Source organism: Ailuropoda melanoleuca, chromosome 5, assembly GCF_002007445.2.
Source record: "Ailuropoda melanoleuca isolate Jingjing chromosome 5, ASM200744v2, whole genome shotgun sequence".
NCBI lineage: Eukaryota > Metazoa > Chordata > Mammalia > Carnivora > Ursidae > Ailuropoda > Ailuropoda melanoleuca.
The window spans coordinates 50,638,804-50,663,267 of record NC_048222.1 but is presented as its reverse complement, the minus strand read 5'-3'; the positions used below and the strand labels follow the sequence as shown (position 1 = coordinate 50,663,267).

The 24,464-nt window shown below is 37.5% G+C and overlaps 1 protein-coding gene across 3 annotated transcripts in view; it reads right to left on the bottom strand.

Annotated features, from left to right (window-relative positions):
* Positions 1–7,111: 7,111 nt before the first annotated feature.
* Positions 7,112–24,464, bottom strand: part of RFX7 (regulatory factor X7) — a 149,715-nt gene continuing 132,362 nt past the window's right edge. For 2 of the 3 annotated variants that reach the window (XM_002922942.4, XM_019803462.2), the window contains exons 6-10: positions 20,387–20,503; positions 19,019–19,103; positions 18,053–18,260; positions 14,745–15,040; positions 7,112–13,269 (exon numbers count right to left, since the gene is read on the bottom strand). In XM_002922942.4, coding sequence (XP_002922988.1) covers positions 9,994–13,269; positions 14,745–15,040; positions 18,053–18,260; positions 19,019–19,103; positions 20,387–20,503 — 3,982 coding nt within the window. In that variant the 3' untranslated portion in view covers positions 7,112–9,993. The remainder of the gene's footprint in view (positions 13,270–14,744; positions 15,041–18,052; positions 18,261–19,018; positions 19,104–20,386; positions 20,504–24,464) is intronic. The other variant, XM_034660946.1, reaches the window with a different exon arrangement.

Here is a 24,464-nt window from a genome sequence, read left to right as displayed (position 1 = left end):
TTTATTTGGCGAGATACATTTTGTAAGATGGAGCTCAAAAAGTTGTGTGGGAACAGCAGTGAGCATCTATTATGTTTTTTGCCTTCCTAGACTCCCTTCTTCTGGAAACAGCACCCTGACTTTCCTTTAGAGAAACTACGCCTGCCCTCTTTTCAGCTCATGCTACTTGAAGAAGGCAAATTTCCTTATATTGTCAATTTTAAACATATTACTTGAAAAAAATTTAAACTGCAAAAAACAACACAGATATGGAAAACCACATGAAAAATTAATACTTTAATAAATTATTGTAAGCAAACACCCTTGTAACCACCACCTGGATGAGGAAACAGAACTTTGGCAGTCACCTCAGAAACTGTTTGTGTCCACTTACTGTGATTTTTATGGTAATCAGTTCCTTGCTTTTCTTTATATTTTATCACCTAAATGTGCATCCCTAAAGACTATACTTCAGTTTCATCTGTTTGTTATTTAATATGAACTTTCATATGACTTTTTTAAAAAAGATTTTATTTATTTGACAGAGAGAGAGACAGCCAGAAAGAGAGGGAACACAAGCAGGGGGAGTGGGAGAGGAAGAAGCAGGCTCCCAGCGCACAGCATGGAGCCCGATGTGGGGCTCGATCCCAGGACCCCGGGATCACGCCCTGAGCCAAAGGCAGACACTCAACGACTGAGCCACCCAGGCGTCCCTCATAAAAAGTCTCTTTAAATCTACAAGTTCTCCTTCCATTTTTTTTCCCTGTAGAATTCATTTGTTAAAGAAACTTGACAGTTTTGTAGTTTCCTAGACTCTGGATTTTACTGATTGTATCCCCATGATACCGTGTTTCATGATCTATGTACTTCCTGTAAATTGGTAATTGGACATAGAAACTTGATTAGATTTCAGTTTAATTTTTGGAGGCAAGACTTCTTCATGTGGGTTGTGTTCTTCTGTTTGCCTTTCTTTTTGTGATGCTAGTAGCCAGACGTTGATGCCTACTGTTTAGATCGCTTCAGTTCATTAGGGATTGCAAAATGATGCTATTTCAATTTTATCACTCCTTCCTCATTTTGTTAGCTAGACTATTTCTGTATAGAGGAACTCCCTCTCATCTTATTTGGTTATCCATTGGTACAACTCACATAGGAAAAGCAGAATAAATATTTGATTCTTTCCCTTTACCGAACTTTAAAAATAGTGATTAGTTGACTATTATCTTTAAAAGGAGATCAATTAACTTTTTAGGATCATTAAAACTCATAGATTGAACATATTTTAAATGTTTCGATCCACTGAAATTAGTATCCTTATTGAAGAGTTATCTCATCTTTGGCCAGTGGCAGCTTCTTCAAGTTGGCTCCTCAGTCCATAGACATGGCCTCAGTAGTCTTTGATACTTTCCTTGCTATTGTATGGCAAGATATTCCATGAGTTCATTCTGATACTTCCAACTCACAGTCAGGTCTATATTGTTATTACTTAACATCTCAGGGACCAGAAAACAATAGAATAAGACTTTCACAGTTATTGTTTACATTGTCTTGCATTATACACAACCGTCTCAGCAAAATCACCCATTCCACCACCACCAAGATTATTTCAAAAGTTAAAAAGTTGTTTGCATATACTCCTCCTTTTTCTTGGAAACTAACTTTATGTTGAGGAGAGGATGAAGGAAAGGGCACACGAGGTTTCAGCTGGGTGACTACAATGATAATAATACTGTTAACAGATAATAGGAAGACGTGAAGGTTGAGAGAAGAGAGAGTGAATTTTAAGTTGGAAGCTTGTCAATTTTGAGATTAAAAGTCAAATCTGAGAGAGGTCAAATCTGAAAATTTAGATTTAGAAGACATCGGGTAGAGCTGTAGGAGTGTTTGAAATGACCAAGGAGACAGAGTAGAATAAAAAGAGAAAAGCCAATCACAGAACGTCAAAGGATTTCTATATTAAATAACAGGCAGTGAAAGCTGATCCCTGGAAGAAACCAAGAATGAAGGGTTTGGGGAGGAAGTGAATCGAAATACAAAATCATAGAAACAAAAGAACAGCGGCACTGGGTTTACCAGTTATGGAATCACCAGTAATTTTCGAGACAGCCATTTCAGAACTCTTCTGAGGGTGAGGAAAGATTATGAAAAATTAAGTGAAGACATCACAGTGAATTAGAGGTAGATATTTAAACTGTGTGTATTTCAAACATGTGAAAATCCAAATACAAGGTCTCATGATTTAAATAATCTATGTAGATACCAGTCAAACAAATGTGCTCAGAGGAAAACAGGATGGCCTAAATTTTATTAAGTTATTTCTTATTTATGGCCATATACCTAAATACAAAGTTCAGCCCTTTGTCTGAATATGCATTCTTATTTTATCTCCTGATGGATGTGGGTTTGTGGCTTCAAGTAAAACATGACACTTATATGCTAAAAAGAAAAAGAATTTTTTCCACTCCTAGATAAATGTCTGCCCTTTTATGTAGGCATTTATAACAATCATAATAGCTTACATGTAGGGTTTACGATGTGTTGTCATATCCTACTGAACTTCATAAAAGATTCTGGGAAGTAACCAGTACAGTGATCATTATTCTTAATTAAGAACAGAAAGGGGGAAAAGAATGAGAGAACCAGGTCTAGATCTCAGATGTTCTTGACTCCTAGTCTATAGGCATATGCTAAGAGTTAAGTGTAGGAAATGCTTGTTCTAGGTATTTTAAGCAGAAAAATATTTAACACAGGGAATTAGGTGCTTATACGTAATCGTTAGGCTGTGCCTCAAGAAATCACTCCCAGAACCACCTTCGAAAGAATGAGTTCATACCTGGAATCACTCCAGAGACCAGGAAGCCACTGATACTGCTGCTGTTACCATCGCTGTCACCACTCGACTGCATCTTGACATTCACAGAACTGTGACTTGGCAATGGGGTGTGGACCCTTGATATATAAGAATCTCAAGAATGAACTCAAGAACACTGCTGCTGAGAAACTTTGTCACTGTGAGCTTGTTTGCAAAGAAGTCACTGAAAGCAAGTAGGAAGACAACTTCTGCCTCATTTTCATCCTCTAGATCTTTCAAGAATATACCTGGTAGATGGAATGTAATTCATATCTAGAACCTAAGCTGTGAAGAAGTCAAGGAAATGTAGTTTTTGGCTTCCCAGGATCTGCTTATCAGGAAGAGGCTGGAACAGAAATTGGGCAAGCCAGGCCACAATATTTGCCATAGAAAACTTTGCCTTCATTCAAGATACTGGAAAAAATAATAAACAGTCCAGAACCATGTGGGCCACCACTAGAAAATGCTCTCCAGATGGCTATCATAACTCATATTCAAATAACTTGCCCAGGTTATAAATGGCAGAGCTGAGACTTAAAACCAGGTCTGAAACAAATGACCGGAATGTTGTCATGTCTTTTACTTGGATTCAGTAATTCTTTTCAATTATTTAATCAGTCTGTAATCCACCTAATTTTGTCTTTTATCTCTTTTCTATTCTTCTTCTTTTTTTTTTTTTTGAACAGCTATGAAATAGTATTCAAGTGCTGTGCTAAAATCAGGGTATTCCTTCTTAAAAGCCTCTCATAATTTACCAATTCCAATGAAAAAGAGATGCAGTTTGCCATTCTTGAGGGGAATCCATGATGGTTTAGTGATCCTCAAATTAATTTAACATTTCCCACTGCTGCTGAAAACCTGTTATAATCTGGATTTGTGTTGTGACATAACAGTCAAAATAACTGACTTAAACCAGTAAGAAATTTCTCTTATGGGCCGCCTGGGTGGCTTAGTAGGTTAAACGTCTGCCTTCAGCTCAGGTCATGATTCCAGGGTCCTGGGATTGAGCCCCACATCGAGCTCCAACCCACATCTGGCTCCCTGCTCAGCGGGGAGTCTGCTTCTCTCTCTGCCCCTCCCCCTGCTTGTGTTCCCTCTCTCAAATAAAGGAAATCTTAAAAAAAAAAGAAAGAAATTTCTCTCATGTAAAACACATTCAGAGGCAAGCAGTCAGGACTAGCAGGCAGTTTCCCTCACTGTCATCAGGGCCTTGGGCTCCTTCTATACTGTTACTCCATCATCCCCAGTGTGTGACTTTACCTCAAAGACCAAGGGAGCTAACTAGAGTTCTAGTCATCACAGGTGCATTCCAGGCAGCAGGGAGGTAGGAGGGCAAGTACACTTCAAAGAAACTTGCACACAAGTCTTTTGATGACACCCTTTTGGTTGAGCACTTTTAAGTGGCTCCACTTAACTACAAGGGAAGCTGGTAAATGTGGTCTTTCAAGCAGGGCTCGGAGAATGCTATTAGTGGCAAACAGCAGTCTCTGCTATAGTGACCTCATTGCATCCTGCAAGCCTGTTCATTTGCATCTTCATTATATTGTAAAATCTCAAAATGTCTTCCTTAGCAACTGGCACAGAGACGGACAAATTTTAGGTGCTTTATCATTTATTGAACAAACAGAATAGTTTTTATTTCCTGATCAAATGTTAAAAAGTGGTTTAAAAATAAATGATTCCGTATGCCTCTAAGAAACGTACTTGCAAAGTTGTGTGTAAAACCCAATTTTGTATGTAAATCTTATTTTCTCCCTTGACTTCCAATACATCAGGGGATGTATTTCCATGGTGGGAAGGGAGGAAAAGGAACTAAATAACTTAGGGGAAAGTTACAAAATACAGGTAAAATCCCAAAGCAACAAAAGTGAAAAGGAAGTGCAAGAGATAAAAGGATTGGCGGTTTAAGAGAAATAAAATCCCCACGAAATCAAACCTAAATGTAAATTTTAAAGCAGAAGAAAAATTTCAAAAAAGCCATCAAATCAAATTACTACAGTAGGTATTTTGAACAAATATCTTAATTATAGCATAATGGTTAATAACTAGGCTTTGGAATCAAGTTATAATCCTGGCTCTTCCTGTTATTAGTTGTTATCCCTACCAGTTAATCCCCAAGCTAAAATTTTCTCACTTGAGAAATTATATTCTTTCATAATTATCCCAATGAGGAAATGAGAATATGTGCAAAATACTTAATGGAAGGTCTAGTGCAAGGAAATATTCTAAATATTCTATATATAGTAAGACCATTTTCATGATAGATTTTGTTCGTAAAATTATTTTCCCTTCTCCCCAAAGTTAAGATAGAAATAAAATCTATCTTAAAAATTGTAGTCCTTTTGCTTTTTTCCCTTTCTATCCTTGGACACAGACTATAGCTCCAGGGCTGGTCATATACATACTTATAAAAATCTCAGATTATATAATATTGATACATGATCCCATTCTATTTAAAAATTCATTCATAGCAATGGACATCAAAATCAATCTCTGCTTCATATATTCAACAAAATAAAAATTATGGTCTTCTATCATGGTAATAGATGCTTAAGCAATTTGCATTTATGATACTCAGTAACACCTGATTCTTTGTCAGAGAAGGAAGGCAGGATATCAGTTAAGAGTTTACACCAGTTAACAGCTATTTCTAAATGTAGTCTTTACTATGAGCTTTCTTTTGTCTTGTTCTTACCTCCTCAGAGTGTGAGTTCTCACCTCTTTTCTTCTGATTGCATATCATATTGGGACATAAATATTTATGAAAAGCATATACATGTACTTTGGGAAGTACATGTAATTAGTTCTTTACAAGACTGTGAGCCCCTTGAAGGTGGGAACAAGGTCTTGAGGTTACGGAACTCATTTTAGGTGGCTGACCACAGATGGGCCCTTCCTCTAGCTATCAAGGATGAATCAAAAAATCTAAACTGATTGGCTTTCATATGGACCTTTGATCTTGTTTGTCCAAAGAGACTAAAGAGGGGCTGGAGGGTGAGGAGGGAGTGTCTAATGGGAGATTCTGGTAAGGATTTTTTCTCTTTGATAAAGGGCTGGGAGCTGCCCTTACCACCTTGTTGGGGATGTATGGATAAAAACCTTGGAGCTGTGATGGGCATCTTGTGATCGCGACGCAACAGACACAGAAAAGCAAAGCTGAAGATGATGCAACGGAAACGAGAGGAAGAGTCCTTGATAACACTGAGCCACTGAATGAAACCCTGACCTCCTGTCTTCAAAATTAAGCTAAAAGTAAATATCCTCATGGTTTAAGCCAGTGTTAGGTTTTCTGTAATGTGCAGCCCAAGCACCTCAGATGCTACATAGTATTTTCCCCCCAGATTTTATTACTGGTTCACTGTGTCCACTAGCTCTTGTCTGCCTGCTCTTGATTATTAAAAACATTTTTTTTTGTCATTGAGAATCCTAACATAACTATTTTGAAATTCCATCCAGGGAGTTCATCCTTTTATCTTGAGTGCTGATTGTCTTTCTTAGGATAAGTTTCGTTTTCGAGTACTTTAGAATTTTGATTTGTAGGTTCATTTTGTGTGGGAGTCTTCCTGCTTCTTATTTCTCCCCTTCTCAATCGCTACTCTCTTCTTTCCTTTTGTAATTGCTTCCCCCACCTGTCCACAGTCAGGGCTGCAGTCCTGTGGTGACAGTGGGGCTGTCACAGTTCTACACGGATCTGTACACACAGATGAGGAGACCGTTTGGCTCAGGAGTGAGGAAACTCCATCTCACACCCTGGTGTCATTACTCTGTAGGAGTTGAAACTTCTGGTTCCATACCTCCAGCACAGGTTCTGGCTCACGAGTTCAGTGCATTTTGTATTTCTGGTTCACCAAAATGCCTATGTTGCTCTGGGACACAGTTGTGCTTTAGAATCTTCTCTACTTCTTCCTATTATTTTTCTATCCAAAGCTTCGTAAAACATACATAGCCAGGTACTCCACAGACTAGAACTTGAAAGCCAACATTATGTGAATATGCAAAAGCAAAGACTTTTTCTGGACAACATAAAGCTCCATGCTGTGTCCCACTCATCGGTAATACATCCTAAGAGAACAGCAGAGGTCTGATGAATAAAATAAGATCTGTGTATCCTTCTGGATTAATAGGAGAGAGCAGATTAGCAGCACTGTTCTGCCTTGTGCTGATTTTTATCCATTTCTATGAATTTCATGAGATCTAAGGAAGAATGGCATCAGGTCTGTTTGAAAATGGCGCACTGCCTATACAAGATAAATCCCACAAATCACCTTAAGACCCAGTCAGTTTAATATAAAATGTTTTTAATTGTTTTTGAAAACATTTAAAAAACAATTTTTGAGCACTTTCAATAAAAAAAGAGAACTGAAATGCTACTGCTATTCAACTACCGTAGTTTCAGCAGGTACAACAGACAACAAAACACTGGGGAAATCTGACTTTTTGCACTAAATGAAAACATGAAACAGGGCTTGTTTTTTGTCATTTATGGTGTAGTAAAGCACATTATAGTACAAGACTATTATATGAACCTCAGATGCACTGCACAAAAAAAAAACACAAAACTTTCCTTCTTTTCAGTTCAAAAGTCAGTGCTTATTGCAATTATATGCAAAATTATTTACTTCATGAAGTCTTATCATGATAAACAGTATGAAAATGTTTTAAACATGAAAACAATGAAAATAATTTGAGAAAAGAACATATTCAACAATAAGCAGAATTAGTAAACATAAAAAAGTAAATAACTTGTGAATAACTATGCTTGCCTGGTTAACACTGAACCAGTTTTAATACAGCCAAGAAAAAAAAAAGTGGTTACAGGAATACCTAGTACTGTACAAGATAAGTCAATAACACTCATGCACATTTTGTGATCATGTATTAACATGGTGAGGCAAACTAAACTTAATTCTTCCTGCTGTAATATTCTCATGTAAGAGAATAAGAAATAGAAATATCTCATTGAGATCAATGCACATTGCTACATAAGACAATTTTATCTGTCACTTTGATGACATTTTGTCTTTTCATAATGAAACACATTTAAAAAGTTTAATCTGTGGACTGTATTGGTTGCATTTATCCTAAGAGATGTGCCTACCACAGGTTCAACAAATTTAGTGCAATATATGAACCCCAGAAAGTTTGCTGGACGAATTCAACCAAATTTAAAGTGTTTGCTGCAATACTGTACAGAGGGTTAAAAATCCTCCAGTCTTTATATTTTTATAAAAAAAGATTTCCATTATTTTTATATTAGTAGGAAGCTAATAATGTAAACAAGGGATTAGAATGGCCTCAAAATCTCCTTTTCAGAGTATCTCATATAGAAAGGCTCCCATCATTTGTTAACAGAAATCACACAGTTTCCTTTGGGTATTGCATACTTTGGTGTGCAGTAGTGCTGTGTCTCAATGTACAGTGAAGAAACAACTAGCATCAGGAAAAAATATCTAACAGATCATTAAATCAAGATAACAGCAAACACACACAAATGCCAATAACTAAGACATACCAATATCTAAACCTCTGAGCCAACCCTAGCACCGTTTATTTATCAAAATATAAGTTTAATACCCTACCTTGCAAATTTATTGAACAATGAAACCTTATTAAATTAAACCCTTCATCACATTTGTTAAATATTCATTGATTGTAGTCTTCTGACTGGCTTACTAATTAAGGTAAAGGAAAGCTTAGCTAGCTAGGTTCAGGGTAGCACGGCAATGGTTTAATGTCAGCTTTAAAAACTTCATGGCAATTTTTAAACCTATTTGAGAGTAATCCTCAACTCACTCAAATGGAGCTGTCAACTAGTGAGCAGATTTGTATCAACAAGAAATTCATAAATAATTATTCATAAAACAAAACGGGAGCCATACAGAGAAACATTTTAAAACACATCCTGAGTGCTTCTTTTGCAAATGTGGTTATCACAATAAATAAATTAAGCATGTAATAAAATGCTCCTCTTCTTCAAGTACTATTGATATCCCCTGTGTTTTATCAGCAACATAAAGATTCGTGGCTTCAGACCTCCGGTGGTGAAATGTTTGTTTGTTTTTTTTATGTTACCTCCCTCTGGTTTACTTGTTTTTCAAAGGGATCCCATGATCAACTTGTATTACTATATTCAGCAGTGAAGGAGTCAGTCACTAAATTGAGAACTTAGGAATATTATAATTAAAAACTTCAAACAAAATCTTAAGTAGAATTTTAATATATGCATGTAGCCGTTGTGATGAAACTAAGGAAATGCTTTTATTTTCCTTCTAAATTCCCCTATCTCAACTACCAAATAATAAAACATATTTTTCTAACACGCTTGTATTTATTCTATGAAATTACAATATCTGAAGTTAGTGGCTTGTGTGTGTGTCTGTGCGTGCACGCATACGTACATGCACGTCTCTGTGTGTGTGCTGGCTCCATATTAAAAATTAAATTTTAAAATAAGACTAATGCAAGGTCACAAATATAAATGGCTACTAGTTCTTCCTTTAAAAAATTTTAGTGCAGCTTTTGCTTTCCTTAAATTAATATTTAATTTTCCACTATTTTCTCCTATTTAAGCCCTTCAAGATGCAGGTGCAAATGGTACTGAAGTCCCAGAAAGTCCTACAGAGATTTTTTCATTCTACAGTAGCTCTATGCTTCAAGCCTAAATACCGATAATAACCTGAATATTATCCCTGTTTCAAGGAAGACCTTCTTGTCTACAGTTTACCTTAGCTATGATTTCATGTCTAAAAGATAATGCCAACAACAACAAAAAATAGCCTATACCTAAAATCAATGGTTTCCTCTACACTCTGTGCAGATCAACTGATGAATTAAAATGAACTTACACAAAATAAAGATCTAGGCTGCTCTTGTAAAAGCTGGTTAGTCAATTGTTTACTAGCAAACAATGTGATTAAATGGGGGAACATTACAAAGTTTAAAACCTAATACTTGCTCTTCTACAGCCTACTGTCTTCAGAAACTTGTTAAGAACTGAGGCGAGTCTAACCATTTCCTACTGAAGAAGAAACCACTTCTGCAGCAAACTCTTTTAAAATGTCACAATTAATAGTAAGTGTTTCTGCTGCGGGAGGCACTTCCATTAAGACAAATACAATACATATGTCTTTAGATACAGTGTGCTACATATTATAAAACACTATTTAACCCAACATTTCAACAGTAGGATGGTCCTTGCTTTCTATCCACTCAAAACCTGATGAAGTCATAGAGCTCATGGATTCACTGCAAATTTGTTGAAATAACGGGTCATTCTTTAATTCTTCCAGTGTAGCTTCATCATCTTGTCCCTGCTGACGACCTGGATCAAACAGTAGGTTTGGGTCTAAAGTGTTCAAATCGTTGATGCTGCCTGAGAGCTCAGAAGACAACCTGATGTCACTAGAAAAATCAGACGCAGTATTAGTGAGATCAGATGCTACCTGACCTACCAGCTGCTGGTTGGTTTGCAAGCTGTCTCCACTCAACAGGTCTTTAACAGTGCTATTGAAATCTAATTGTTGCTCTCCGATTTCTGATTGTGCTTGATTATCTCCAGGAGAAAAACTGATCTGATCGGTGCTATTACTTTTAGTGAGGTAAGATGGTGTTTGGAATTCATAAACAGAAGTGCTGGAATCGATCATATTCTGCGGATTGGCACTAGGAAAAACAGTGGAAGTTTCCAAAATCTGAGTGAGATTCATCCGGGCTGTGTAATTGGAGGGCAGGTTGTTCATGCCCAAACCTCTCACTGCATCATCATTGTCAGAATCAAGTTTACTCAACAAAACATTGGTTATTTTTTTACTGTTTGTTTGCTTCTGAAGAGCATTCGGGAAGGCTGTCTGCATCATGACTGTCAATGGAACTGATTGACTTCTTTGAGCTATGTTGTTGGCACATGCATCTGTGTGAACATTTGTGAAAACGTGAACTTCTGGGGTTACTGGACTTCCAAAGGGGGTCACATTAGATCGGGGGATATTAGATACTGGATACAGGGTGCTTCCACTAAGATTACGTTGGCGATGAACAGCAGGGCTCACACTCCGGCATCTGAAGTTGCTGCTGGCAGATGAATTAGTTCCTTTATTATCAAGAGGGGCAGGGACTGCAAAACCCTCCTGTTTGTTGGTGTTATTTACAGTGGCACCTTGATGCTGCACAGGAGAGACAGGAGTCAAACGACCGAAATGAGTGTCATGATGTCTGGATTGAGACTGGTAAGACTGTCCAGGCACAGCAAAAGCATGAGGTTTCCTGAAACGGTCTTCCACTAGTTCCTGATAGCTTGGGAGAATGCCATGGCCAGAAACTGATGAATTACTAACCCCACTATACCCATTATTCATCCATTCAAGCTTGGTTTTGTCAGGGTGTGTGGCCATGGGTCTTTGCATCGGTTTCACAGGACTACTTGAGATAATGCTGGCATCATGATACGCCATACTGGAGCTTATCGGGGTAAATGCAAATGGATTCCTGCATTCAACAGGGCTGGGAGGGACACTACTGCTGCAGTTAGAATGTGGAGTACCAATGGGTGTGTGTCGGCTACTTCCTAAAGCACTATCCACAGGTGTGGTCTGGGCTAGCCTGGAGCAAGGGCTCTCCCGTGACAGACTCTGAGACCCAGCAATCATTTCTGATGTTGGGGTTGGGGTAGGGGTTGGGGTTGGGGTTGGGGTAGGAGTGGGTGTAGGTGTGTGGATCGGAGTGCCATTGCTATGGATTGGATGATAGAAGTGGGTACTGGAGGCATGAGATGACATTGGAGCTCCTGGAGTTACTGACTGACTCTGAAGGGTCATTCCCAAACAGTTACCGTAAGAATGAGAGTTGTTCATTGATATCTGCTGCTCCATAAGCACCAGCTCTTCCACAATACTATCCTGTGTCAGCTCATCATCAAAAGGAAAGTAGCTTTCATTTGTCTGGGAAACAGAAGGCTCAAACTCTTTCAGTTCAGACTGTAGAGGTAACTGATCTGAAGACTGTGCTTGTATTTGATTCAAAGAAGATTCTTGTATCTGGCTATGCAGCTGCTGGGTATATGTGTCCTGTGGCATTCCTTCTAATTCCCAAACAGACTTCTCTAAGTCATTGATATCAGAGTGCTCAGGAATTGTCATAACACTGATATCTTGCTGTTGTTCACAGCCGGCAGATATAAACTCAGAATCCTTACTGACCTGCTGCCATTCATTTGAACTAAAGCTGCCATCTGGTTTTGTATCACTGTCCAAAAGAAAGACATTCCCTTCAAGTTTTACTTTAATATCTGGAGATGATGATGGTGTTTGCTGTTCTGAAGCTGAATCACTGGCAACGAGAACAGAAGAATTCAAGGGTCGATTTGCCGCTACGTGCGAATTGACATTTATTGATACCTTGCCAGGAATCTGAGCACCGGCTGATGAACTTTCTATTTTCCCTGAATGTGGAACCTTTTGGTCCTTCTCAACACTGCCTGGTTTCTGACCTTCTATGATAACTGCAGAAAGCTGTTCCACAATTGGTTTCTTTATGGGAGGCACCTGGGACTCTTGCAATGCAGAAGACAGTCGCTTTCTTGGACTTTTAGTGCATAATTTAGGGTCTTTATTTATTGAGTCACCATTAGCTGGTGAGCTGGTGCTGGTGAAAGTTAAGTTCTGAGTGGCAACTGGGAGGGTGACAGTGCTTGGATTATTGCCTGTTGAAGTGCCTGGCTGAGTTTCATTACAGCGACTTTTACATTTGGTCCTCTGGTCACAGACCTTAGTTGATTTTACTTCAACGACACCTTCATTTGAAGGTTTTTGCACGACTCCATCTGTATTACTTTTCTGCCCCAAAAGGGCACTAGGTGTTGTTTTGGGAGCTTTAGTCCCATCAGAGTTCTCTTGGCACTGTACAGGATGCTCATCTGATGATGTTTCCGGTTCCACTTTGACTTCCACAGCAGATGTCCCCCCGGTGCTGCTGGTCCTGGAGCCAGGAGACTGAAGTGAAACAACAGAACCATTCTTGATCTGTGGAATGGTCCTTGACTCTTCTATTGTTCCTGTAGCACTGTTTACTGAGGCAGAATGTTTAAGAGGGGCACTACTGTTGCTGGGCGTGAGGGATATTGCTGTCATTTTCACCACATTTAGAGAACTCATGTGTGAAGTGGGTACAACAGCAGTTTTGATGGGACTGCTAGTAAAGAGGACAGTAGTTGGGGAGCGAATGGTGAGTGCACTGGTGTTGGCTGGTTTGGGTAAGATCTGAGGGTAGCGGTGCCGGGCAGAACGATCCCCACCAGGACTGGCTGGAACGTTCTGAGGAGTCTTTGGTGCCTGTTTCACAGACTGCATGTGCTGAGTGACCACCTGTACGTTGAGGGGAAGAACTTTGCCGTCAGAAGAACTCATTGGACTTGGTGAAGTTACCAACTGCCTGGTCCTCTGGACCTGTTAAAAAGGTAGAAAACAAAAAAGTCAGATTTAACAAGTCTGGGATAGAAACAGTAATTCACATATTTGTATAGTATTAAGCCATTTAATAAATGTAATGCTAAAAAGAAAAAAAGTTCCTCTGTTAGACAAGAGTTCTTATCTATCTATCTATCTATCTATCTATCTATCTATCTATCTAGATATTTACAGATATATGTTAGACCAGGTTCTATACAATCAGACACAAATATTATAAAAACTGTAATGCAGTGCAATATAGTCATAAAATATTAAGTTACAAAATATTAAATATAAAAACACTAAGATATTTTCAATTAACAAGACTAAAAACTCACATTTGTGATGAATATTTGCCAAAATAATCATTTTTAAGAAGGTTATAGGAAGAGAAGATAAAATCTTGAAAAAACATGCAACCTTTATAAAGGTATCTACCTCTGGGCCAAGAAAGTGACTCGCTCATTGGGGGACTGTCATAATGTCATTGGACATTAGTAATTAAAAACCACTGTGGATACAGTCTCAGATAAAACTACTGTCTCCCCAAGTTTGTTCTACAGTGAATAGCATATGAGTGTGGTTACCAGGTATATCATGTTTTAATGACATGATGTTAATAAGAAAAACAAAGATAAAAGATCTCCTTGATGATATCATCAACAATAACATAAAATACCACTTTGTTTTAGAATGATGCCCTCCCATTTTAAAAGCCCCTTCATCATAACCTCAGTTGTGTGAGATAGGAAAGGAGACTATAACCTCTGTTAATAAGGAAACAGATTCAGAACAGCTGAGAAACCTGTCCAAGGCCCTATGTCCAACAAGCCACAGCAATAGGTCTATATTAAGGTGCTATCAATATGCTTTACCACTCTCCTCCATCTGAATGTTAAAAAGAAAAGTTTAAACCAAAAAAAGTTTGCACTCGATCATCCTGGCTTAGCTCGGGCTGAAACAATTCTGAAAATGACTCCTCTCTTATATAAAGCTCTGACTGGTTATGTGTGCACACTGTGCACGTCTTAAATCTCTGTATTTTCACTTGTGTTCATTCTACAGCTTGCTTTGTCAAAATCAACATCGTTTTTGTGAATAACAAACAACCGACAGGGCGCCTGGGTGGCTCGTCAGTTAGGTGTCGGACTCTTGATCTCGGCTTACGTCATGATCTCAGGGCTCTGGGATCGAGCCCCAGATCAGGCTCCATGCTGAGGAGGAAGTCTGCTTGAGATTCTCTCTCTCTCCACCTGCCCCTCCCCCTGCCCATGCTCTCTCTCTCAAACAAATAAATAAGTAAAATCTTTAAAAGACAACTGACTGAAGCTGAATCCATCTGTGCTCACAAAATGAATCTGTAACTGAATCTATACCTATTCTTGCCTCCTTCTCATGTGTCGCTTTTAACTAAACAAATGATCTCCCACCATCCCAGTGAGGTCTAACACTTATTTATTTAATGGTATTACCGGAATGGGACTAGGGACAGCTGCCACAACGATACCAATAGGCTGAGGAGACAGGATTGCTGGATTTCCATTAGAAAGATTAGTCACTCCATTGGTTGTAGCGCCTTCTGGTTTTTTGCCTGAGGATTCTCCTGGCAAAGGGGACTGCAGTTTCTGTTCTTGCTGCTTCTTCTGAATTTTCCGTTGCAATTGCTGTTTAGCATCAATAGGAGAAGGCAAAGTCTTCACTTGAGGCTGAAAAGAATTACTCTCAGCTGTAGGTATAAAAGCAGACGCCTGGGTAATTCCTTTAATTCCTGAAAATAAACAGAAAAGGAAGCTAAAATAAATACTCTGTTTCATAGAAGGCAGTCACAACTCAATTTCTTTGACTATGTAGCCATCTACTGGACAAAGCAACCAAAAACCAGCAAATTTTAACTCACAATCTCTTTATAAAGCCTAAGTGTTAGACTTTCAGTTTAAAAACATTTGTCAATATGGTTTTAATTGACATCTTAATATATGGTTCAACTCAGGTGACCATTTCAGTTAAATCAGCAAATAACAGATGAAGATTTTGAAAAGAGAAGTAGCTATGTTATAAATATGCAGAAATTAAGATAAACAAATACCAAGGGAGCATGTTTCACATCTTATCAAATGTCAGAAATTTCCTTCCCCAGTTCTCTAATTAGAAATGCATGCATTTTCATGATTTAAATATTCAGCTCACCAGGGGCGTTCAATAAATATTTGCTGAAATCATTCATATTTAGAAAAAATGTGTATAGGGAAAACAAGCGTTTAATTCTACCAGAAATTCACAAAAAGAGGCACTATTTTAACTGCCACTATACAATTATTACAGTAATGACACAGGAGTAATAAAGCAGAGCTTCTGCATAAAACTGAGGTTAAGGTATTTTGAAACAGTGTCACTGAGAAAACTTTTCAAAGCAGTAATAAGAGCAACACTGAGAAAAAAGGAATGATAAATTAAGCAAGAGGTAAATTTTAAGTTAAGAACAACTGATATAATACAATCAATTTTTAAAACAGCTCATTTCACATTTAGGGTATAGCATTATGAACATTACAGAGGAAGCTGTGGCTGGTAAAAACAGTGAAGAGGAAAGGGGAGGACCACACCATCCTCCTGGTACACCCTTTCCCCGGCCCAATTTCTGCTTTTCATCAACAACTTGCGGAGCGGGGACTGGAAGGAGAGAAGTAGTGACTTAAACTCTTTCCCGCACACTCACTCCTCAATAATCCCTCCTGCACACTCACTCCTCAATAATCCCTCATCTTTTGACCCCCTTTTGATCACCTAAGTACCATTTTCTCCCTTCAAGTCCAGCTCAAACTGTACTGCTCCCTCCTGGCCCCCAGCCTGGGCTCTGGCTTCTCAGCACCTGCACCCGAAAGCCTCTGCCAATGGCTCAAAGCTCAGCTGTTTCCCTCCTGCCAGGATTTCTGGACAGGAATGATTTCCAAGCAGCTGACTTACAAAAGGACATTTGTAACACAACCTGTTCTTAATATGGAGACTATATTTATAAAAAACCAAATTCACCTTCAAAGGATGAAGATTAATCACCAAAGGTATTAAAAAAAATATGGCAGTGGTTTGAGAACAAAATTTTTAAGAGTCTAAAAATGTTTTGAGTAATGATATAATTGATAAATTACTGAACACTTTCACAAAGTGAAATGTTTATATATGAAATTTTTAGTATTTTTGTTTAAAAAACACACCTCTCTTTACACTTATGCTTTAAAAATTCATTCATCCTATCATTCACCACTTCAGTCAGACTTTGTGAGCAACGCGGAAAATAAGATGGAGATGTTTCTTTTCCCATGAAACCTCCTAAGTCCTCAGCTTGTTCAAGTACTAATCTGGGTGTCAGCAGGGGTAAGAGAAAGAGAACACAGGAAGCTGAAGAGCCCCTATCTTTTAAAACCTCGTTTTTGCCAGAAGATAAGAAGACAGCATGATGTAATGCAGTTAATCTGGTCTTTTGAGAACAATAAACTGGAATTCAAATCCTGGTCCCACTGTTTATCTGGCCATGGACAAATTACTTAACCTCCGTAAGCCTGTTTCCTGCTCTGTAAAATGGGAGTTTATACCACCTGTCTCACAGGACTGCTGGGGGGGAGAAATGAGGAAATATATGCAATCTACCCAGATAAGGCTACCCAAGCACTCTTCTGTTCATGTGTAAGTGTAAGTGAACAAATTTAAGTCATACAGTTTACAATCTAGACAAAGAAAATCATGACAAAGTTTTGATAAGAGATTATTTTGCTGAAGTGAGTCCTCAATTGACAATACGATGAAAGAACAGAACAATTTTATACCCCCCAAATATGTAAAGCTTCTGATAAGTATAAAATGAAAGAAAAATAATTGTTAAAATTATTAAGATTTAAAAAGTGAAGTTATTTAAAAAAAGTGAAGTTATTTAAGAAACTATAATTCTGGCTGGGAGAAATCTATTATAGATTTTAAATTATTTACATTTAATAATTAGAATCATCATCTCTGGAAAACAAGTTTCACATAAATACATTTTTCACAGAAATTATAATTTCCTAGAGTAATAATACAACTTACTCATTCTTCCTTAGGTTTATAAGGTATGACTGAAATGAGACATTTAAAAAACTGCAACAGAACAGGTACTTTACACAGCTATTAATTTAGGAGGGAGTTGTTTATTCCAATACTGTCAACTCCTAAACCTATCAGATGAAAAAATCCTTATTTGAACAAAAATATTCATTTGAATGTATATTTTAAAAAAATCACTCTTGCTATTTTATAATAATGCTTCATATAGTTTGCTTTTTGTGACACTAAGGTACCTCTCACATTATCCAAAGATCATTTTATTTATAATTATTAGTTTCTAATAGGAAGCTAGCAAGTCATTTTAAAAATTTAATCTTATCTAAAATTTATTAATTTAGACACACATATATATTTAAAAGTACATATACACATATTCTTTAAATTTTAAAATAGCAACGGAAAAATTAATGAAATACCAACTGGGAAATCTTAAAGTTTCATGTTTCAGCAGAGCAATATACTAAAGAAAAACTACAGCTTTAAGCTTTATAATGAAATGACTATAATTATTACTATTTTTCTTGGCTCAACAAACCCATCTGAACTTAGAGTTAAGTGAAGTGAGGGTAAACTCATATAAACACTAAAAAGACAAAGAAGTTCTCTGGCGAAACTACTTTTCCTACGAACTCTAAAATGCAGTAACACCTCTGTCCTTTTTAGCTTGTTAATGGTAATTTTGTACCTGGTGGTGCTGCTGCCATTACTGTTAGAGCTGCCATCGACTTGGTGCCTATATAATGACTTTTTACAAGGAAGCGGGCTAATTCCAAGACTGTGTCAAATGGCTGGCTTAACACTTTCTGGGCCCATTCACACACAAGACGGCAAGCAGAAGAGATAACTTCCTCATCAATATTTTGAAGCTGCCCAGAAGGTTCAGTTCCTTCCAACTAAACAAAGGAAAAAGGAAAAGTTAACTTATAAAAGAAAGTTCAGAGAAATATAAACTGAAGCACATCGAAGACATGTATTCTTACTTAGAAGATGTAATCTAGATCTGTCGGGTCAAAGTCGTATAAAATGCCCTGTTGGCGGGCACAGAAGAGCCGCGCAAATAAGAGGCCAATGCCTGCACCACCGGGCCAGGGCACAGCCGCCAGGAGCACTGGGACTATAACACCGAAATGGTCGTGAAACATATATGAAGCCTAAGGGATATTAGGAATCTTTCTAAAAGACTTTTCTGACATCAATAAAACAATGCCACTAGCTGTATTTTCTCTTCTTCGTACTTTTGGCCACCTCAAGTCTTGTGTACACCTAGGTGGTATTAGATAAATACATAAGTAAATCAAAAAGAAAAAAAAAGACATTCATACTCCACCACTTAATTTTTCCTCTTGACTATATATATATCTATCTATCTCAAACAACTTTGAGTTGTTTATACTTGTTGACTTAAATTTACATCATGGATATATTTAGATTCTAGTTAGACCTATGTGCCTCCTAATTTCGTGAGCCATGTTGATGTAAGTCAGATATGCAAAAATTTTTCAGCCACTGTTAAATTTTTTGTCTCATTTATTTTGTAAAAGGCATAGTTCCTGGTCCCCGGTTTTACCCAAATGAGACAATGCAGTATGCATTTCAATGTTGATATTAAAGTATAATTCTACTTATTAAAAAGAAAAGGCAGAATTCTTACCCCATCTCCAGTTTTGTGAAAATCAAGATTGGGCAGTGTTGGCATATGAACAAAGGCTTTTTTCCTCAGTCCACTGTAGCAATATGTAATAAACAGTTAAGGTCTAAAGCATTCTAAATTAAATGAACTGCTTATATGTAATTAGCATTTGAGAAGTAACCATATATAAGAATAAAATCAGCACGAGATAACATCTACTTTCAGAGTTTTTCAGTAAGAGAAACCTCAATATTATAAATTCAGGACACTTTTACTCTTTTGAAACTAGAAGAGTCTTTGTAGAATGTTACTGTCTTAAATGAAACAAAATGATTCTCATCTGTTATAAATTTTATGAATAAATGTTCCTAGTAGGCTGTGCCAACCACCAGTAACAAATAGGTCGGGAGGAAAGGAATATCCAGATGGAAACCTGGCACAGCACAGGGAAACTTTAGCCCAGGGCACTGGGACAAAAACAACTCTTAAGAGTGTCACAAGGGCTTTAACCTTTTCAGTTCTTTTTCCACTGAAACACACAGGATTATCGCCTGTAACATGCCAAAGACCCATCAAGACAGTTTTGCTTGTACTCAGAGAATGAGGATGGGTCACGCAACAAGTGAGCAAAGAGCACCTGAAGCTGTTTTAGAAAAGCAGTGTCTCCTTCCTCCCCCTTTCCTCTCATCTCCTCCATGAAGCAGGTTTCTGGGCTTTGAAAAAGGCCAAGGGCTAAGTAAAGAGAAGTAATGTTTTTCTAATATAGAGACCCTTTATTTTACAATCTTCTTCCAAGAGTCAGAAGGACTTTAATAAATTCTTTATTTTCATTTCCTTCTGTTTGCTACTAAGTATGTCTGTCATAAGAGGGACCTTTCCTATGCTCTGGCTTTAATTTTATACAGGCTTTAAATGGTTGGCTGAAAAAATACTTTAAAGAGAATATAATCTTCCAGGACAAGTTCCACAGGAATTTTTCCTGAATGGTGTATATTTTGCCAAGGAGATCCCAATGTTTCTAAATTACAGGAAGAAGACAGCTAACCTCTTTCTCCACTTTTACGGATATGATTTACAATAGCTGCACTGTGGCCTATCTCAGTTAATTCTTATTGTTAAAGAAAAGGAGATCAGGCCATTAAGAACACACATTACAGTCACAGAATATGGTGAAATCTATCATAATCCTAAAACCACTATTTATTATCTCTCTTGCACTTTGATATATAGCCAGGAAAATAATGTTTGCAGTTATTCTAAGAACTTTGAGTTGTTTATACTTGTTGACTTAAATTTACTTCTAAATATAGTTGCTAGTTGAACTACAACAGCAGATGTTCTAAGTGATTACTAATGAGATTACTAAAAAACCATTTCGGTAAAGGATATTTAGATTTGCCTCTTGTGCCCAGACGACGTGCCTTCATGTTTGGAAAGACATTTTTCATGATCTTTCCAAAGTCAGCAGCACTTAATGGATGGTAACCAAGATTGTCACAATAGCTCCTGCAAAAGAAGGAGGGACCAATTTAGAGCAACAGAAATCAGAGTCACACAGGACAGTGCTATTTCAATACAATTTGACCACTTTACCAAAATTCAAAACCACATCCTCAAGTCATCCACCACAAATTTCACTGATCATAATTCTTTGGAGACTAATTCAGGTTTAGTTAGCTTGTTTCATCCTCAGGATATACAGTACCGCTGCTTTCAAGAGCATCCAAAAAACTCACTGTAAGAGATACCTGCAGTACAAAGTTTTCCAATTAGAATCCAACCCTGCACTCTGAGATGAGTATATTCAGCTCAACCAGTAGGGCTCTAACATTTCCACATATGTATCAAATTCATGTCCTGAGATAATTATACACACATTATGCAAGTCAGACAGCAGAAACAAAACTATATGGTTTAAAGTAGAAACATGATATATTAGGCCTAAAAGGGACTTTAGGGATCATCTATACCAAGTCTCATTGTACTGATAAGGGAAAAAAATGAAGGCACAGAGAGAGATTCCAAAGGTCCAGTGTTCTTTCTTCACCTCCACCACTCCAATTATTGCCAGGAAAAAGTACTTTGTAAAGCAGTAACTTCAAGTGGGAACAGGTGTTCTGTTTTTCTCTCAATCTGCAGTCATAGGGAAAAAGCCAATTCTTCCTCTACCAGTTCAGTGGCAAGCCAAGGCCACATCTCATCCTGGCTACCACAGCCTTCCTCAGTAATTGTTGGCCTTTGGGAGAACCACTACCTGAGAAACACCAAAGAGGGAGTCAGAGGAATTCCAGGGGAATCCAATCACATTTCCCCACCTTGCCTCTTATTTCAGCACTGACCAGAGTAGCTTCTTAATAATGTCATGTAGTGGGGAGCCAAAAGGAGATTTAGGAAGAAGAAACAAAGGAAAACAACTGGAAGGCCTGGGGGTATAATGGTAACTGGAACTTCTACGTAACTGCTGAATATACTAGCTGTTGCTAAAACATTATAAAACATCATATATACTTATATATATATTTATATTATATTGTATTATATATGTGATAGAAATATATACAAGTATATATTTATATCATACAATACATTCCTGAAATGACCTAAATTTAAGAAGTCAAATTGGGTGAGGCTTAGGAGGAGGTAGGGACCCTAGAGAGCCTTAACATATTGAGACACTAGGGGCAGGTTTTGGAGACAACAGTATTATTCTTGATTGTGTCCTTCCTATACGCACACCAAATTCCACATACTTCTGGTGGGGGTGTGGGGAGAGAGGAAAGGAGCTAACATGTATTCAGAATTCCTTTACAGGAAGTATTAGATTAAATATGTCATATTTAACTTGAGACTACATGTAATACTCTGAGTGATTCAGGGGTCAAGGTTTAAGGTACAAAGTGAAGAGGTGACTATTTTCCAGTGCTGACAATTTAAATGAATTCTATCAAATCATAACCATTTCAGTAGCAAGTTAAGTCAGTCATTTTTATGGTTTAAATCAGCAGAGAAAGAAAATGTAAATGAAGTTGTTCTGCACCTCAGAGACTTGACACGTTCCCTCTACCTGGAAAAATTACTGTTCTTATTCTTCAAGTCCCAGCTGAAACGTTATTTCAGAAGTGTTTCTAACAACTACCCTATTTAAAGCAGTGCCCTCCTGTGACACCCTCATAGTATTTACCTATCAGCGTACTCTGTTTTTCTCTTCTCACGACGTATAGTAATTACATAACAGCCAATTTACTTGTCTGTCTCTTCCATTAGGCTGTATGTTCACCCAGGGCAGAGACTCTTAACTATCTGGGTCACCACTGTATTGTCAGAATTAAGAACAAGAGATTTAAGAGTCACATTAAGTTTTAATATGACATTAAATGTCACGCTTAAAACAAGAAACTTTAAACACATAAGGCAATAAAGAAAACACTGGCCACTGGGCTCCTATGACACAGTACTGGCCTATGTATGGGCCTAAAAAAACTGACACCAAATAAAGAGAAGCAGGGCAATGAGTCTAATGAGAAATGTAATATATCCATCCTGTTCTCTCTCTGGGATTTAGGTTTTAATGTTTTTTTCACTACACTAGTACACCAAAATTTTTTACTTTGGCAAAAGGGATGTGTGAAAGATTGGCAAAGTTAAGTATCAAGAGGATCAATGCAAAATTTGCTTGTTAAATCCTGAGCGTGACTTCAGAATGTGAAATGTTGATTCTTACTTATTCCATTAAAAGAGAGGGATTCTGGGGAGCCTGGTGGGTTCAACTGGTAAAGCATGTGACTCTTGATCTTGGTGTCATGAGTTTGAGCCCCAAGTTGGGTGTAGAGATTAATTAAAAAAAATTTTTTTTTTTTTTTAAATAAGGACATGTAAAAGAGAAGAATTCCCCTTTTGGAAGAATGATTTTTTTTTTTTTTTTACAATGACCTTATCTGTAATATATTCTTTAGTGGATAAGTATAAAAAGTACCTTGTAGACATATAAACAGCTGAAGTTATTCCTCCTAAAAAAATAGTAGGCAATGTTAAGAATAAAACTGCTTATGATTCAAAATTCTATACTTTGACATCTTACATGTCAAAGAGAAAACAGAGAGTCCCAAATTAAAAGCAACCATACTGGAGCAGGTCCCCCAATTTCTTTAATTTTATGAAATCTCAGAACTGGCAATGAGTTCAGAAGTAGTACAGCTGCACTTCCTGATGGACGTGGAAATGGCCATACTCCTAAATAATGGGTTACATCAACGTGAACACTTCTCCTGATAAGGCTCTATATTGTAAGATGGCCTATTCAATTTTTAGTGGTTCTAATTTCCAAAGAAAAAGGATTTCATTATTAAGCCCGTTCTCCATTGGGACGATACAGATATTCAATGATTTTGTTTTAATCTGAGGAAATATTTTTAGGTTATCTATTCATAATTTTGAAACCAGTGCTATGTAACAAGCTACAGATTATTCCAGGTCATGTGGAGATCTTGATTAGTTTACAACTGGTTTTCCTGGTTCATAACTTAAACTGTAGGTTGATCAAGCAACATATAATGTCAGTTATGATCAGAATGGCTAAAATTAACAAGTCAGGAAACAACAGATATTGGCAAGGATGCGGAGAAAGGGGAACCCTCTTATCCTGTTGGTGGGAATGCAAACTTGTGTAGCCACTCTGGAAAACTGTATGGAGGTTCCTCAAAAAGTTAAAAATAGAAATATGCTACAATTCAGCAATTACACTAGGTATTTATCCAAAGGAAAAAAAATAGTGATTTGAAGGGCACATGCACCCCAATGTTTATAGCAGCACTATCCACAACAGCCGAAACATGGAAAGAGCCCAAATGCCCATCAACTGATGAATGGATAAAGATGTGGTGTGCATACACACTCACACTCACACTCTGAAATACTACTCAGTGATCAAAAAGAATGAAATCTTGCCATTTGCAATGATGTGGATGGAACTAGAATGTATTATGCTAAGTGAAATAAGTCAGAGAAAGATAAATACCATTGATTTCACACATATATGGAATTTAAGAAAACAGATGAACGTAGGGAGGGAAGAAAAAATAAGATAAAGACAGAGAGTGGGGCAAACCACAAGAGACTCTTAACTGTAGAAAACAAACTGAGGGTTGCTGGAGGGGAGGTAACGGGGGAGGGGCAAGTGGGTGATGAGTATGTGATGGAATGAGCACTGGGTGTTGTGATGGAATGAGCACTGGGTGTTACATGTATCTGATGAGTCACTAAATTCTACATCTGAAACTAATACTCCACTACATGCGAATTACTTGACTTTAAATAAAATCTTGAAAGAAAAAAAAAAGATATGGTGTCAGTTAACACCTAACTCAGTGTCAGATTATATTTACCCAAGACTTAAAAAACAGGAAGGAACAATGGTCCGTTTACAGAATAATCAACGTTCTAATGTCATTCTTAAAATGAGATCCCTTGG